General features: G+C 38.1%; 3 protein-coding genes and 1 pseudogene across 7 annotated transcripts; 2 read left to right on the forward strand and 2 right to left on the reverse strand.

Moving 5' to 3' along the window:
- Positions 1–318: 318 nt before the first annotated feature.
- LOC104708238 (GDSL esterase/lipase At5g08460-like) lies at positions 319–2409 on the reverse strand. The gene is made up of 5 exons (XM_087460734.1): positions 2122–2409; positions 1878–2005; positions 1215–1457; positions 766–1030; positions 319–635 (listed from the first exon to the last, which is right to left on the reverse strand). Exons 1-5 carry the CDS (start codon positions 2378–2380, stop codon positions 415–417), a joined length of 1116 nt encoding a protein of 371 aa, XP_087316860.1. The 5' UTR covers positions 2381–2409; the 3' UTR covers positions 319–414.
- Positions 2410–3275: 866 nt separating this feature from the next.
- LOC104708240 (uncharacterized) lies at positions 3276–8417 on the forward strand. Of its 4 annotated transcripts, XM_087462864.1 has the most exons (12): positions 3276–3482; positions 3641–5292; positions 5689–5756; positions 6163–6338; positions 6531–6591; positions 6674–6772; positions 6920–7014; positions 7116–7229; positions 7447–7514; positions 7655–7765; positions 7850–8093; positions 8170–8417. In XM_087462864.1, exons 2-12 carry the CDS (start codon positions 3647–3649, stop codon positions 8278–8280), a joined length of 2793 nt encoding a protein of 930 aa, XP_087318990.1. In that variant the 5' UTR covers positions 3276–3482; positions 3641–3646; the 3' UTR covers positions 8281–8417. The 4 variants fall into 4 exon arrangements, 2 of the variants coding, with proteins under 2 accessions (XP_087318990.1, XP_087318989.1); XR_015564373.1 differs by lacking the exon at positions 5689–5756 and having other exon boundaries at positions 3641–5296; XR_015564374.1 differs by lacking the exon at positions 5689–5756 and having other exon boundaries at positions 3281–3482; positions 3645–5296.
- A 3233-nt stretch (positions 8418–11650) lies between these two features.
- LOC104708241 (protein RMD5 homolog) lies at positions 11651–12832 on the forward strand (annotated as a pseudogene).
- Positions 12833–13230: 398 nt separating this feature from the next.
- On the reverse strand, positions 13231–14267 carry LOC104708242 (uncharacterized). 2 transcript variants are annotated; one of them, XM_010424782.3, is made up of 3 exons: positions 14124–14267; positions 13748–13981; positions 13231–13663 (listed from the first exon to the last, which is right to left on the reverse strand). In XM_010424782.3, exons 1-3 carry the CDS (start codon positions 14137–14139, stop codon positions 13350–13352), a joined length of 564 nt encoding a protein of 187 aa, XP_010423084.2. In that variant the 5' UTR covers positions 14140–14267; the 3' UTR covers positions 13231–13349. The 2 variants fall into 2 exon arrangements, with proteins under 2 accessions (XP_010423084.2, XP_087318991.1); XM_087462865.1 differs by having other exon boundaries at positions 13748–13977; positions 14123–14267.
- Between the last annotated feature and the right edge of the window lie 1020 nt (positions 14268–15287).

The following is a 15287-nucleotide window of genomic DNA, read 5'->3' on the forward strand; positions in this document are numbered from 1 at the left end:
TTTTTCAAACCTAATGACTTTACGATTAACAAAACAAAAGATTACTAGTATGAACTTACCATTGTTTTCTTCATTGATCATTCCGCAACATGCATGTAAGTTTCTATGTTGTTATCGACATCGTCATGCATGAAAGTTTCTACAATGTTCTTAACCAAGCAAAACGTAGAATAAGCTTCTACAGTTAATTTCAAAACAGTCTCATGTTTTACTGCATAATGCAATCATTAGGGAATGATCAACCTTCAAATTATAATATAGGCCATAGCCCATATAGATGGGGACATCAGTGATCAGATATGTATCACACATAAAAGGTAATGAGAAGAAAGATGCATTGGTACTACAAGTCTACAAAACTTGAAAGTGGCAAAACACAAGATACATAAAGAAGAATTAAGCTTGTGATGAGAATTAGAGACGAGAGAGTTGAGAAAGGTTAATGGGGTAACAATCCGATTTGGAACCATTAAAGGCTCTACGAGCAATTATGAGATTAAAAGCTTCTGTTGGATGAAATGCATCCCAGAACACGTGTCGGTCTCTGAAAGCACATGGTACCGCTAGTGGCAGACACGTTATTTCTCCCCTGTTTCTCCCTACTCCACAACATCCTCTATCCGTCACTTCGAATCCTACAAAGATTTATTAAACCATCCATTTCAAATGTAATTAGATTTATATATGAAGTAATCTGAACTAACCTAAAACGAAACATTTGATTAGAGAATGTAGTAGAAGAGATAAATAAGTTAGATACTTAACCGTAAGCAAAAGGGTTGGTGAGGATATCCACGGCGGCTCCATATGTGTTGCCGTATACAAAGATGCCTTCACTGGCGGTTTTGTTGTCGGAGTTGAGACGATCCACCAGCGATATGAGGCGGTTGTTGAAAAGTTCAGCCATCTCGTTAACCGCCTCCACACATTCACCTGGTGGAGCCGCTCCGGCTGCTAGTTGGTCCGGTATACAACCCAATGGACCCACACCGGCTATTACAAATTTCCTAAACCCCTTTCCATACAACTCCTAAACAAAAATGTATAAAATTTGAATTATAACTTTTAAACATATAATTGCAACACTTGATAACCATAAATTTGTAATTATATACGGTTTTTAGGCACCCGATGACACACACATATATGTGGTTGATTAGTAGTTAATTATAGAAACATGGTAAAAGATGCATGGAGTATATAATAAGACTTACAAGGGGATGAGTGGTAAAGTTGGAGACAAGTAGGTCGGCGAAAGAAGTAGGATCGTAAATGGAGCTTGTGAGGAAAAGCGATGGTTTCAGATAATTGTTGATGTAGTCATTGTTCCCCATTGACACCACCACCAATGACTTTGCCATATACTCCTTTACTGACTCTGATCTACTCATCCTAGTTATCTCCACTAATGTCTTCTCGAAGTTCTCCACTTGTCTTGCCATGCTGAATCTCTCTCCCTTCAGGCATGCAACTCCACATTTATTAGTGTTACTTAATTACTAATACTCATGCGCATGTCTTTAGCCAAAAGCTTCATGCACCCAATCAAAGCCACTTGACATTTAATACTCTTCGTGATTCAAATGTGGCTAGCCAAATACATAAATTTTAATATCTAAATTCGTGTGTTTATAATCAGAAAAAAATCTAGTACAAAACTTACCTTTTGGTTTTAGTTTTAATTTGTAGGTTTTCAACTTGGATTCTTTACAGAAAATTCATAATGTTCATCTGGTTTAATCAATTTTATTAAACAAATTACAAATGTCGATATTAACTTAACTAACGTGAAAAACATACATATAACCTATACTTAGTCAAATTGTTTTGATTTTTTAAAAATATATTATGAAAACATTAAGATACAAATAAAGTACCAATTGGCGACCGTTTTCTTCTAAGATTCCTCCGGCAGCGGAGGCATAGTTCACTCCCCGGCTAATATCAACTTCTCCGTCCACCGTATCCATAAACGCCGGTATATCTGGCAGCCCTAGCAACTCTCCTGCAACCATCCATGTACATCCCCATTACTATATAACTTAACGCAAAATGGAGAAATGAAAAAATCTTGTCCTAAATTTATGCATGCAGAGAGACCAATGTAGTGTATATATGTACCGACGAAATCGACGATGGTTTTGCCGTTACAGAAGCGACCGGTAGGTTGGTTTCCGGCGAAATCAATGCCGTAAGGGAGATAGTTGGACCTAGCCAGTGAGTTCAAGTGGTTGTTGTTTCCGTTGTCCACCAACGAGTCTCCAAACACAAACATCGCCGGAAACATTGCCGTGTCCGATGAGTCTTCTCCACCGGCGAGTACTGCTACTACTACAAACCATGATACAAGTACTAAGGAGTGTACTGTGAAAGACGACATTACTATGCCTATAAAATTTGAATATTTCACTCTCATGCATGGTGGCTCGAGATATAAGTAGAGATGGTGGCTTCTTCGATATAGTATTATCTTTAATTTATTTATTTCGTATCAGTGAATTTAATGAGCTCTGTTTCTCTTTAAAGGCAACAAAGCCTATATAAGCATTAATTCGACAGGTCAGTTTCATTAGCTCAAAACTTGATGGATGGTGATTGCCTGATTGGTGCGGGGAAAGCCCTCGAAGACCAAATCTACTTATCATTTCTTTGCCTTTATACTCAAATAAATATGGTCATTATATTGCATAACTCTTTTCAGTGTTATAAATTCATGAAACACGAAAGAGAGATGTGTAGGTAAAAATTCATTGTCAGAGGCTCAGAGCCGATCTTAGCATTTATAGTTGAACGCAAAATAATGGGTGATACAAAAGTTTTACCGGACATAAAAAGTGGTTATTAGCAGTAGGTAAAAATAGTTAAAAGTCAAAATATCGGACAAAGAAGTATAAAAGTATATATATTTATCATTTTTGTGATTGGTTATAATAAAAGCAGTTAAGTGACTCAACGGTCATAGTTCAATCGCAAACTATATATATATATAAGAAATTTTATCGATTTAATAGAAAAACTTGTAAAAGATTCACAAAAGTAATTTGGCTAATTCTGTAATGGTAAAAGAAATGTCTATCAATAGTTTATTTACTTTATTTTATTTTATCAACAATTCAGTTTTCTCAAGTAAAACATACGAGGGACGGATTAGGTGGATGTAAACTGCGGAATTGAAAGTTTATGAAAAATATGAGAGATAAAATAAGTACGAGGGCAACACTGCGCAATAACTAAAACCTAGAAATCGTTTGGTAAAAGTGCTACGACGACGGTCTGTGAAAAGACGCCAATATTAACGCGAAATATAACATTTTGTCCAAAAAAAGTTAAGCAAGGCAAGCCCCCAAACCAAGGGAGAGAGAGAGAGGCGTAACGAACTCAAGAGAGGCCAAAATCCGAATCCACTTCGCCATTTATACTTCCCGGCGGGGAAAAATCCAAAACGGAGTTTGCTTCTTCGTCCTCTGCTTCAGTTTCAATTGGTAAAAATAAATCCGTTTTTGTTATTTCCTGCGTTCATTTTTAGGGATTCAATGTTTCGTTGTGGTGATTTCAAATTACGTTGTGTTTCGCTCTAGGTCGTATTAGAATCAGGTGCAATTCTGTTTTGTTGAATTAATCTGGGGTTTTGTTAATTTAGGTAGTGATGAGTGGTGTTCCGAAGAGATCTCATGAAGAGGGTGTTACTCATCCACCACCTTCTTCTTCCTCAGCAGCCAAGTACCCTCACGATGATTCAGGATCTTACCCTAAACCCACGCATCCTCCTGTAACTCCACCGCCTGCTCAAGTTCATCATCACCATCAGCATCCTCAATCTCAATCTCAACCTCAGCCTCAACCTTACAGTCACACGCTTCCTCATCCTCATTCGCATCCTCACTCTCATCCACCACCACTTGCTGCTGCTTCTTCTGCTCCTTATGAGGTTGATTCTAGAGCGGTTAAGGTTGCCAGAAGTGAGCCTAGAGATGGAGAGAGACGCTCTCCTCTTGTTTATAGGTCTCCTTCGCTTCCCACCACTGTTTCTTCAAGTGACCCTCATTTGACTCACACCCCTGTGGTGTCCGAACCCAGTGCTAAGGATGACAGGGAAGTTAGGGCTGAGAGCCGAGATAACAGGAGTGATGGGAGAGAGTTATATGGTGAGACTAAGAGGGAGATTCAGGGTCCTAAAGGAGACAGAGATGTGAAGTTTGAGAGATCAGTCGATAACTTCAGCGGAAAAGGTAATACTGGAGGCTATTCTAGGAATGATGGTAGAGAGATATATGGTGAGACAAAGAGGGATACTCAGGGTCCTAAGAGTGACAGGGATTCCAAGTTTGAGCGTCCAGGGGATGATTTTAGCGGAAAAGGTAGTAATACTGGAAACTATACTAGGGATACCAAATTTGATAGGGAGAATCAGAACTATAATGAACAGAAAGGTGAGGTTAAAATGGAAAAGGACGGGTCTAGTCACTTGGCTTGGAAAGAGCAGAAGGATTACCATAGAGGGAAGAGAGTTGCTGAAGGTTCGACCGCAAATGTGGATTCATGGGTGGCATCCCGGGGTAATACGCAAGGCCCAACTGACGTCGTTGGGCCTAAAGATTCCTCGGCGCCTGTGGAGGGACCTCATTTAGAAGGATGTGAAACCGTCGGAGAAAACAAGGTTGATGCAAAAACAGAAGATAGATTTAAGGATAAAGATAAGAAAAGAAAAGAGTTGAAGCATCGAGAATGGGGGGACCGAGACAAGGATAGAAGCGACCGAAGAGGATCCGTGCTTGTTGGTAGTGTCATGAGTGAACCCAAAGAGATTGGCAGAGAAGAAAGAGAAGCCGATAGGTGGGAACGAGAGAGGATGGAGCAGAAAGAGCGCGAAAGGAATAAAGAGAAAGATAAAGACCATATCAAAAGAGAGGGGAGGACTGGCCCTGAGAAAGATGTCTCGCAAAATGAGAAAGAGTTGGGAGAAGCATCTGTCAAACCTGCAGAGCAGGAATATGTGGCACCAGAGCAGAAGAAGCAGAATGAACCGGATAATTGGGAAAAGGACGAAAGAGAATCAAAGGAAAAAAGGAGAGAGAGGGATGGTGATTCAGAGGCAGAAAGAGCTGAAAAGCGCAGCAGAATCGGTGAAAAGGAATCTGAAGATGGGTGTTTGGAGGGTGAAGGAGCTACAGAGAGGGAAAAGGATGCCTTCAATTATGGAGTTCAGCAGCGGAAGAGAGCGCTGAGACCGAGAGGCAGCCCACAAACTACAAACCGCGATCGTGTCCATTCACGGAGTCAGGACAACGAAGGGTGCGTCTTTTTCATTTAATCCTACCTATACTTCGTCTAATTATGTGTTTCTCATTGCTTAGCAGACTCATTTATATATTACCATTTAGAGGGACATACTCCATTGACTAAAATTGGAACCTATATAGTAAAATCTGCAGGTCATAATGCCGAATTATATGATGAAGGGGCTATTATTGTTGGAATATCCTATATGTCTTATCTCTTAGATGTTAGAACCCAAATTTGAATTTCTCTGGATTCCCTTCCTCCTCAACACTCCTTTTCTAGCTCCGTTAAGAATATTGTCTTTTATCACATAAGTTAGGTAATAGCTTAGCTCAAGACTTTTCTTTTTTGAAATTACTGACTTGTCTTTTAATGTATTATCCGTGTTTCATTGTTTTTATTTTGCAGAGTACAAGGTAATCATTCATTTCTATATCCTTCTGAACGGATCGAGTTGCAATGCTTGGAGAATAACAGTAAACAAACCCGGTTAACTTGGCATTCGTCTTTTGCGTATCATTGAAATCGTCATCTACGAACAGACATTTTCTTGATAGCCAATCTATTTCGTGGTTTCTAGTCGTCCCTAGGTCGCAGTTCCTTACTCTCACAGTAGAATGTCAAATATAAAATTCTTCACGATCTAAAAAATTGGACAAAAAAGTTGGTTTGATCCTTAATGCCACTTTAGATTTGAGCTACTAAACGTTACTAATATCCTTGATTTTTTTTTTCATTTGCAGAATTTGTCTAAGTAGGTTTATTAAACTTTTATCAACTGCCTGTTACTTTTATCTTCTAATGTGCTGCTGTGCTAAAAATCAATTTGCAGTTTATAATTTGGTCAGACTGTCAGCTTTGCATTTTATTGTGATGATTCAGGCAAGTCAGAGATGTCGATAGTTGTTTACAAAGTTGGCGAATGTATGCAAGAACTGATTAAGCTGTGGAAAGAATATGATTTGTCCCAGCCTGACAAAAGCGGTGATTTCGCAAATAATGGCCCCACTCTCGAAGTTAGGATTCCAGCTGAGCATGTTACAGCTACAAATCGCCAAGTAAGACAGAATATAGATCCAATATGACTTGTGTCATAGTATCTCATATAGTCTTAGACTCTTAGTTCCAATCTGCATCTTTGTTTGATTAAGCGTTATAATTTACTTTGCCTATTAATTTGGGAAAGACGGCTCTTTTTAGAGCATCCCTTCTTTGTTGTTTGCTGAGACCTTTGGCTCGTATCTATGCAGGTAAGAGGTGGCCAGCTATGGGGAACAGATATATACACAGACGATTCGGATCTTGTTGCTGGTACATGTCCTAATGAATCTTTGCAGTTGATGTCTTTGTTTGGTCCGAACATCACACTGATTCTAGTCTATCTGTCATCTAGTTCTCATGCATACAGGTTACTGTCGTCCCACTGCTTCTCCTCCTCCACCGACAATGCAAGAGTTGCGCGCTACTATTAGAGTCTTGCCGTCACAAGATTGTAAGTTAGCTTACCTCTATCTTGCTTATTATTCCTTAAATTAAGTGTTCCATGTCCATGGGCAAAAACTTCATACTATATTGCGTCTCTGTTTACAACAAGAAAGAACTTTTATCGAACTTTCATTCTAACTAAGAAATTGGTTAGACTACACCTCCAAGCTAAGGAACAATGTCCGCTCTCGAGCATGGGGAGCTGGAATCGGATGCAGTTACAGAGTTGAGCGGTGCTATATACTGAAGGTGATTTGACATCTGTAATCTGTCCTTTTATTACCTTGACAACCTTCTTCCACTATGTGCATAATATCCAGTTTATGAAATTTCTGATGATATGATTCCAGAAAGGAGGTGGAACTATTGAACTGGAACCCTCGCTTACACACTCCTCAACTGTGGAGCCAACACTTGCACCAATGGCTGTTGAAAGATCTATGACCACCAGAGCTGCAGCTTCGGTATTTTTCCTTCCAGTTTGGAAATCTCTGCTCGCTTAGTGTTCCCATTCTTTACTTCATTTGGAATTTTGATCAGACTAATAGCAGTATTGTTGACTGCAAGCATTTGGTGCAATCTTCTACAACTATTGCATTACGGCAGATAGCATTTCGGTGTGCATAATGTTCTCATATTTCATATCCTTTGATCACTGATGACTTGTTTACCGTTTTGTAGAATGCTCTGCGGCAACAAAGGTTTGTCCGAGAAGTGACAATACAATACAACCTCTGCAATGAACCTTGGTAACCGTCTGAATAATTTCTCCCAATGCTTCAAAGAAATGTTCACTGAGTTTCCTAACTGTATCATGAATCTGTATCACCTAAAATGTTCAGACAGACGCAAGATGAGTTCTACTACGCATTGATCTACTTTTTTGCAGGATCAAATATAGCATAAGCATTGTCGCTGATAAGGGTCTCAAGAAGCCTCTTTTCACCTCAGCCCGCTTGAAGAAAGGAGAAGTTTTGTACTTAGAAACACATTCATGCAGGTATTCACAAATCATATAAACACAAGCGTTTTCATTGATATGAATAAGGTCTTGAAGGCTGAATTGATCTTTGTATGGAAAAAGGTATGAGCTCTGTTTCGCGGGAGAGAAGACTATCAAGGCAATCCAAGCCTCACAACAACAATCATCACATGAACCTATGGAGACAGATAGTATTAACAAGTCACAGAACCATCTGACAAACGGTGACAAAACAGATTCAGACAACAGTTTAATCGATGTTTTCCGTTGGTCACGCTGTAAGAAACCTCTCCCGCAGAAGGTTATGCGGTCTATAGGGTTTCCACTCCCAGCAGATCATATCGAGGTAATTATTTCCATTCTGACTCTATTTTTGATTGTAAAGAATAGTTGATGATGATTAAGGATTTTGAATTGAGTAGGTACTGGAGGAGAATCTTGATTGGGAAGATGTACAGTGGTCACAAACTGGTGTTTGGATTGCCGGAAAAGAGTACACTCTTGCTCGTGTTCATTTTCTCTCGCCCAACTAAAACCAAGCTTTTATTGCTTTCCTTTTCTTCTCCTTACAAATCTCTTTTATCCTTCATTTTATGATTAGAGAGAACAGTTTCTAAGGGCTGTGTCTTGTGTACTTCAGACTAAGATATAATCAATCTCCGTTTGGATTTTTCCTCCTGCTTCCCATACTTGTGTTAGTATTGTTTTTCAAATAATCGAAGATTAAGTAATTGATTATTCAACTCAATTAGGCAAATTAAAGGTATATGGTATACACTCAATTTTGAGATTTAGGATAAGGTTCTGGTCCACAATTAGAGAAAATATGAGTTGATCGGATATTTAACTAATGTGGACGCTTTGGTTAATCTCTCACTCTCTCAGGCTTTAAGCAAAAGCTTCTTCCATCTTCGTTTTCATCGTCTTGTTTCCGTTTCTACATGTAAGCTTTGTGTTCATCGAAATCAAACCCTAGTTGCTCCTTGTCTTTTAAGATGAAGAATCCAATTTTGTTGTCATGTATCGAGTTAAAAAAAAAAACCCTAGCTATCGAGCTTAGAGGTTCGTTCATTGTTTTGATTCTCTTACGTTGAAGCTTTTTTGGTCTTTTTTTGAAGGATGTCTGGTGATGATGAACCTTTCTCTGGCTCTGGAGATGAAGTTAACGTCACTGGTGGACAGAACAAGCGTACACCTTCTAGTTCTGGACCAACAACAACACGCAAGAGAGGTCGCAAGGCTTGTGGCGATGCAATTGTTGAAGCAATGCTAGAAATCGCAGCAGCTTCCAAAATGAGGGCAGCGGCATTGACCAAGGACGTGGATAGATTCTCTATCAGCAAATGCATCAAAGCATTGGATGATTTACAAGGTGTTGGTCAACATACCTACTTTCTCATTTCAAAAAGTCATTCGTTTAGCAGGTCTCTTATTATCAGTTGTTTCTTTAAACCTTTGGGCAAAATAACATCCGTTAGATAAATTAGTTAGTTTAATTGCTTTTTATTGTTAGGTTTTTCTTTGAGATCCGATGAATCTAGGCTAAACGGTGGTGTTGAGATTAGGGTTCCGAGTGTGGTGGTGCATCAGATCTGCATCCGGCGAAGGTTCTTCACGGTGATCCAAACTTTGCGACGAATTCATCCTTTGATGAAGGAGTTGTGAAGGCGTTTTCGTTGGCCTCAATCTCTCTGTTTGTCTCTGCTTCTGTTGGCTTAGCTTATGTGGGGTTCTTTGCTTTCATTTTACTTATGAATGAAGATATATTGTCACTAGTAGAAACTTTGATCATATGGAATTGCTCTGTTATCTTTGGCTCTACTTTCAGATTCGTCCACTAGTAACGAAGATTTTGACATAGAATTGGATGAGATGGAATTAGTTGCTGCAGCTGCTGGTTACTTGTACTACCACAGTTGTGTAAATCAACCTCAGAGTAATTCGCCTCCTACGATATGTACATATTTGAAAGCCTTGCTAGAAGGACCTGTTAAAGATTGCAGGGAACTGCTTCGGATGGATAAGCATGTGTTTCATAAGCTATCTGAAACGCTTCGAGGGAAAGGCTTGCTGCGTGATACTCCTAGTGTTTTGGTAGAAGAGCAGGTTGCTATATTCTTAAGCATCATTGGCCATAATCAGCGAATCAGAGTGATACAAGAGAGGTTTCAGCGTTCTGGTGAAACCATTAGCCGGCATTTTAACAACGTGCTAAAGGCGGTTAAGTCCTTGTCACGTGAGTTCCTTCACCCACCATCTCTGGAAACACCTCCCGAGATAGTCAATAGCAAAAGGCTCTATCCATATTTCCAGGTAATGAAAGTATCTAATCATCATTAGAAACTCTTGAGTTTTGGAACTGTGATGCAAAGTTCTTAGTTTTGCTTTGTTTTATACCCTTCTTAACTCAGGATTGTATCGGAGTTGTAGATGGCTTGCAAATTCCTGCTCACCTTCCTACAAAACACCAGCCCCGGTTTCAGAACAAGAAAGGCATACTTACTCAGAATGTGCTTGCAGCTTGCACTTTTGATTCACAGTTTATATTTGTCTATCCGGGATGGGAAGGCTCTGTTGAGGATTTACACATCTTAAGAGCAGTCCTAGACGATCCAAACCAGAATTTCCCACAAGCTCCCAAAGGTTATTTTTTCTAACTTACATCCAGCATATCCCTTGAGATTTCTACGAGTCCCATCTCAAGTTTGCTCCCTTTTTCCAGGAAAATATTATCTTGTCGATAGAGACTATACAAACACAGAAGGATTCATTGCTCCATACCCGGGAACAAGGTACTGTCTCCATGAGTTCCGTGGTGCAAGCCAAATGCCACAGAACGCACATGAGCTTTTCAATCACCGGCACATGTCTCTAAGCAACGTTATTCAAAGACCATTCAGCATGCTGAAAACCCGGTTTCCAATCCTGATATCGGCGCCTCAGTATCCGTTCCATGTCCAGAGGGATCTGGTGATTGCTACTTGTGCTCTACACAACTTCATTAAAAGGGAAGACGGGATTCACGACTGGCTCTTCGCTGCTTGTGCTGAAGATGTTGGTCCAGTGGAGGAACCGTATGGACAAGAGGAAGAAGAACTGGAATTGCTGCACTTGAATTCTACGCCTACAGATATTGCAGCTGACTCTCTACGAGACTCCATTGCAATTACTATGTGGGATGACTTCATGCACAAGTGGGAAGGATGGTAATTAGTTAACTATGTGGAATCATTTTATTTATATAGGTGAAGCTCAACGAGGGTCTTTTGGTAATTAGAATGAATGTTCCATTGAGTTTTTTTTTTTTTTTTTAAGAAACAGATTTGTGTGAATTTGAATTTGAATTGGCTTCTCTTTAGAAATGATTGCAGATTGAATTAGATGATGATGTTTAAGGATTTTGTATTGAGTAGGTGTTGGTGTCTAAGTCAACGTAACCATATTAATATTTTCTTTAAAGATATATTCCATAATTTCCATTAATTATAGATTTTGTGAAATAATTGAATAATCAAATAAGTGGTTCCATGTTTTCAGAAACCAAATCTTAACAATTTTGATTCGTCATGCCAAATCATCTTCGTTATAAATACATAAGTCGGATTTTATGGTTTCGCTTCGTTCCTTCTTTCGATGGCTTTTGGATTCTGAATTTTCGAAATTCTCAGTCGCCTTTTACGGTACTCCACATCTTTCTATCTGTCTTCTAATTACTGAATTCAAATATTTTTGCTTTTGATGATTTGTTACAATATCATTGCTTTTGGGTTTATTAGTAATACGATCTGCTTACTTGCTTACTTACTATTATTATTAGGGGAAAAGAAGAAATCGATTTCTTTTGTTAATGACCAATTTAGATGTCTAATCAGTTTAATTTATTGTATGTTTTGCAGTTTGGTAGTGAAACTTTTTTAAGCTTAATCAAGAAGAGGAGGAATGGATCAGACGACTGCTGTTGTGAAAGATGCATTCGATCGAGTTACTAAGAAACAGAATCTGCATCACTCTGTTTCTCTTGATGTGATCGATCTTGCTTGTGATACAATCCAAGATACGTTGCATCGAATCCAATTAGGTAACAACAATGGTGTGGAACCTGAATCTGTTCTCGCCGAAAGCTTGATGCCCTTCTCCCTACTATCCAGCTTAAGAGATCACAGAAGGAAACGAAACAGAGTCTTGACAAGTTGGTGAAAGTTTTGGAGAGTTTTTACCATCCCGACATATCTCTAGCCTGCAGAAGCATTGGTTTCGATATCCGTTTGGTGAATAAGATACTTATCCAGCATTGTTACAGAAAAGGGTTGTTCGAGGTTGGTGACTGTCTGGTTAGATCTCAGTCAGTTGAAATCAAGCAAATCGTTGAGTCAATGAAGCTCAGAAGAAACATTGAGCCAGCAATGAGAAGGATCTCTGCCAACCGAGGAAAGCTGACGGAAAAGAGTTCAGAGGTGGAGTTTAAACCCATTAGTTTGAAGTACTGTGATATGTTGAGAGAAGGGAACCGTGATGATGCTATGAAGTATGCAAGAACCCATTTCCCGAGATACTGTTCTGGCCACCTACGAGAGATACAAAAGCTTGTGACTTTTCAGATATGGATTGGAAAACTTGACAAGTGTCCTTATGCAGAGAAGCTGGTTGATGTAATGGCGCCTTTGAAGAAAGAAGAATGGGAAGAGATGAAACAGCTCCCTGTTCCTCTGGAGTTGGGGAATGAGTTACAGTTTCACTCGGTTTTCGTTTGTCCAGTGAGTAGAGATGAGAGCAGCAAAGATAACCCGCCAATGATGATGATGCCTTGCCGTCATGTTATTAGCAAGCAGTCAGTGATGAGACTCAGCAAGAACTGTGCTTCCCTCAGATGCAAATGCCCTTATTGTCCTGCACAGACCTCATCCCATCCCCAGCTAGCATGCAGACAGTTATTCTTTGGGAAAAACACGAAAAATACGCCATCTAATTTTTTTTTGGCCGTTTAATTCTTCTAGTTATTAAATTTCCCAAAAAATACCTGGTTTAATTTCCGTTGTTTTTAAAAACCTTCATTTTATTAATAACGGTAGATCCATACTTACGACATAACGACTGTTAACTCTAATAACAGAAATATTAACCAGGATTAAACTATAACCTCACGTGGTTAACTAGAGGGAACTAAAGACATTGTTACCCTCTTCTTCTTCCCCCAAATCGATTTCGAGTTTTAGAACCCTAGAACCCTAAAAGCGATTTTTCTTCTCAAACTTCAAATCCTGAATTCCTTTGATTGCGATGATAGTTGCCGTCTGAGTAGTTGCGGTTCTGGTTGATTGTTTGGTGTGTTCGTTGCAAGAATCAACTGATAGATAAGGTATGAAACCACTGTTAATTTCAATTGTAATGTTTAGGGTTCTAGGGTTCTAAAACTCAAAATCGATTTGGGGAAGAAGAAGAGGGCATCAGTGTCTTTAGTTCCTTCTAATTAACCACATGTGGTATATTTTAATCCTGGTTAACATTTTTGTCATTAGAGTTAACAGTCGTTATATCAACCAGCTTATTTGAAGATTGTTCAAATGAACAATAAGATAAAAATGCTTCGTTCGAGCTTTGGTGACTAATCGTCAGAAGAATCATAATCAGAATCGTCTTCACTTGGAATATAGCCCATAGGATATCCTCCAACAGCTAAGGTTTCCCAAAGCCAAACTTCACGTACAGTTGCAACCAAATCCTCTGATGATGGAGGACGAGGGAGTGCCAGGAAAACATTGTGGGGCTTCGCCTCTTTCAAAAACTTAAGAGCCCTCATGAACTGAGTCTGTTCTGACACGTCTCCAATGATCAGCAACAAGTTCATTCTTGAGCGATTTTCGCCTGCCTCGCATAACAATTCCACTAAAATCTTTTTACGTCTCTCATCTTCAGCTTCTGAATATATATATAAACGCAGACCATCAAAAGATATGGTAAAACTGAGGGAGAGAGAGGGAGAGAGAGAGAGAGAGTCTTCACCTTTAGAGTCACCTGAAGATGCGTGCATCAAAGGAATATAAGGACCGCTAGGCCTACTATCATCCGTTAGAAAATAATCACAATATGCCCTAAATTCTAGAATGTGTGTAGTTGGATACCCAATATTCGATAGGGATTTTTGGACGTTGTTCCAAATATCATAACTGTCAAGACCTTCAGGGATCGGGCATGCCTTCACGTCCCAGATTATAACTGTTTTATTAACGTCGCCGCCTACGAGGCCGAGATGTATATACAGTTACAGTTATGAAGAGAGGCAAAACAAAACAAAAATATATAGAATAAAACACATCTAACGCTTCATCAAGGGCAACAAACAAATTTCGAGTTACAGATAGATAGATAGAGATCTTACAGAAGAATTTTAACATGGTGTCGATCGGCCGGCAAGAATTTGTCTACTCGAGAGAGAGAGAGGAGAATTTAGGTTTTAGATCTGTTTGGAGGCCGCGGTGCGAGACTTTGAGGGGTTATTTTTTCTGTTTACTTGATCTCCCAGTTTCCAGAATAAGATATTAGTAGGTTACCGACATGGATCCAAAAGGCCTTTTCTGTACTTTTTGTTACGGCCCAACAAAACCTATGTTAAATATATCTCTATTCTTTCCCCAAAAATAGAGCATTATTTTCCTTCAATGTATTACTCTATTTTCAACTCTAAAATAGAGTTAGCTTAAAAAAAATAGAGGTGGAAATAGAGTTGCTCTATATATAGAACAATCTTATCATTTTCTCTATTTTAGAGTAAATTATAGAGTAAGGTTGAAGCAAATGTTGCTTTATAATAAAAATTTGATTCTAAAATAGAGTGGAGTTGGAGATGCCCTTAAACCAACAATCTTATCTTCTTAAAATTTTTATTTTTACTTTATCCCCATTATAATAAAACGGAAATACACGATATTGTTTTGTAGACTATATAATTTTAATAAGTTGGTTACAAATATGTTATACATTAATTGATAGATTAATTGGTGACAAATAGGTTATACAGAAAATCTTAAAGAGAATATTCTAAAGAATCATATCATCTAACTTACCATATTAATTTCCTTTATTAAATTATTCATCAAATAAAATCATTTGATATCTAACTTAACATATTAATTTGTTAATTATCATTATACTTCACCTCTCATTTTTATATATGATTATATTTTGTGAAACAAATAAATTATCATATTATTTATTATAATTAAAAAATAGTTTTATTTCCGGATATAACATAAGCTGAATTTTTAAAAACAAATATAAATTGTTTAATCTATAAAATATTCAAGCTTTAGTAATATTATTCTTTAAAAATAATATCTATTGAATTAAAATTTTATTGAGTAACGGGTCAAAATTTGACTATTTAAATTCAATTTTATATTTTTGTTGAATTTTATAATTTTATATAATATAATAAACTTTAAATAATTTATTTTGAAATATTTTTCATATATTGAAACTTGATATAAAAGTTAGAAACTATAAACACTCTAAATTGATTTGTTATAGCAATGTCAATAATATG

This window comes from Camelina sativa, chromosome 8 (genome assembly GCF_030686135.1).
Source record: "Camelina sativa cultivar CO46 ecotype springtype chromosome 8, ASM3068613v1".
Lineage (NCBI taxonomy): Eukaryota > Viridiplantae > Streptophyta > Magnoliopsida > Brassicales > Brassicaceae > Camelina > Camelina sativa.

Coding starts and splice junctions, on each gene's coding strand:
- LOC104708238 (XM_087460734.1), bottom strand. CDS start 2,380: ATGTCGTCTTTCACAGTACACTCCTTAGTACTTGTATCATGGTTTGTA. Junction 2,006..2,121: donor AACCATCGTCGATTTCGTCG/GTACATATATAC, acceptor GGATGGTTGCAG/GAGAGTTGCTAGGGCTGCCA. Junction 636..765: donor CACCAACCCTTTTGCTTACG/GTTAAGTATCTA, acceptor AAATCTTTGTAG/GATTCGAAGTGACGGATAGA.
- LOC104708240 (XM_087462864.1), top strand. CDS start 3,647: ATGAGTGGTGTTCCGAAGAGATCTCATGAAGAGGGTGTTACTCATCCA. Junction 5,757..6,162: donor GCAATGCTTGGAGAATAACA/GTAAACAAACCC, acceptor GTGATGATTCAG/GCAAGTCAGAGATGTCGATA. Junction 7,515..7,654: donor AACCTCTGCAATGAACCTTG/GTAACCGTCTGA, acceptor ACTTTTTTGCAG/GATCAAATATAGCATAAGCA.
- LOC104708242 (XM_010424782.3), bottom strand. Junction 13,664..13,747: donor ATCTTCAGGTGACTCTAAAG/GTGAAGACTCTC, acceptor ATATATATTCAG/AAGCTGAAGATGAGAGACGT.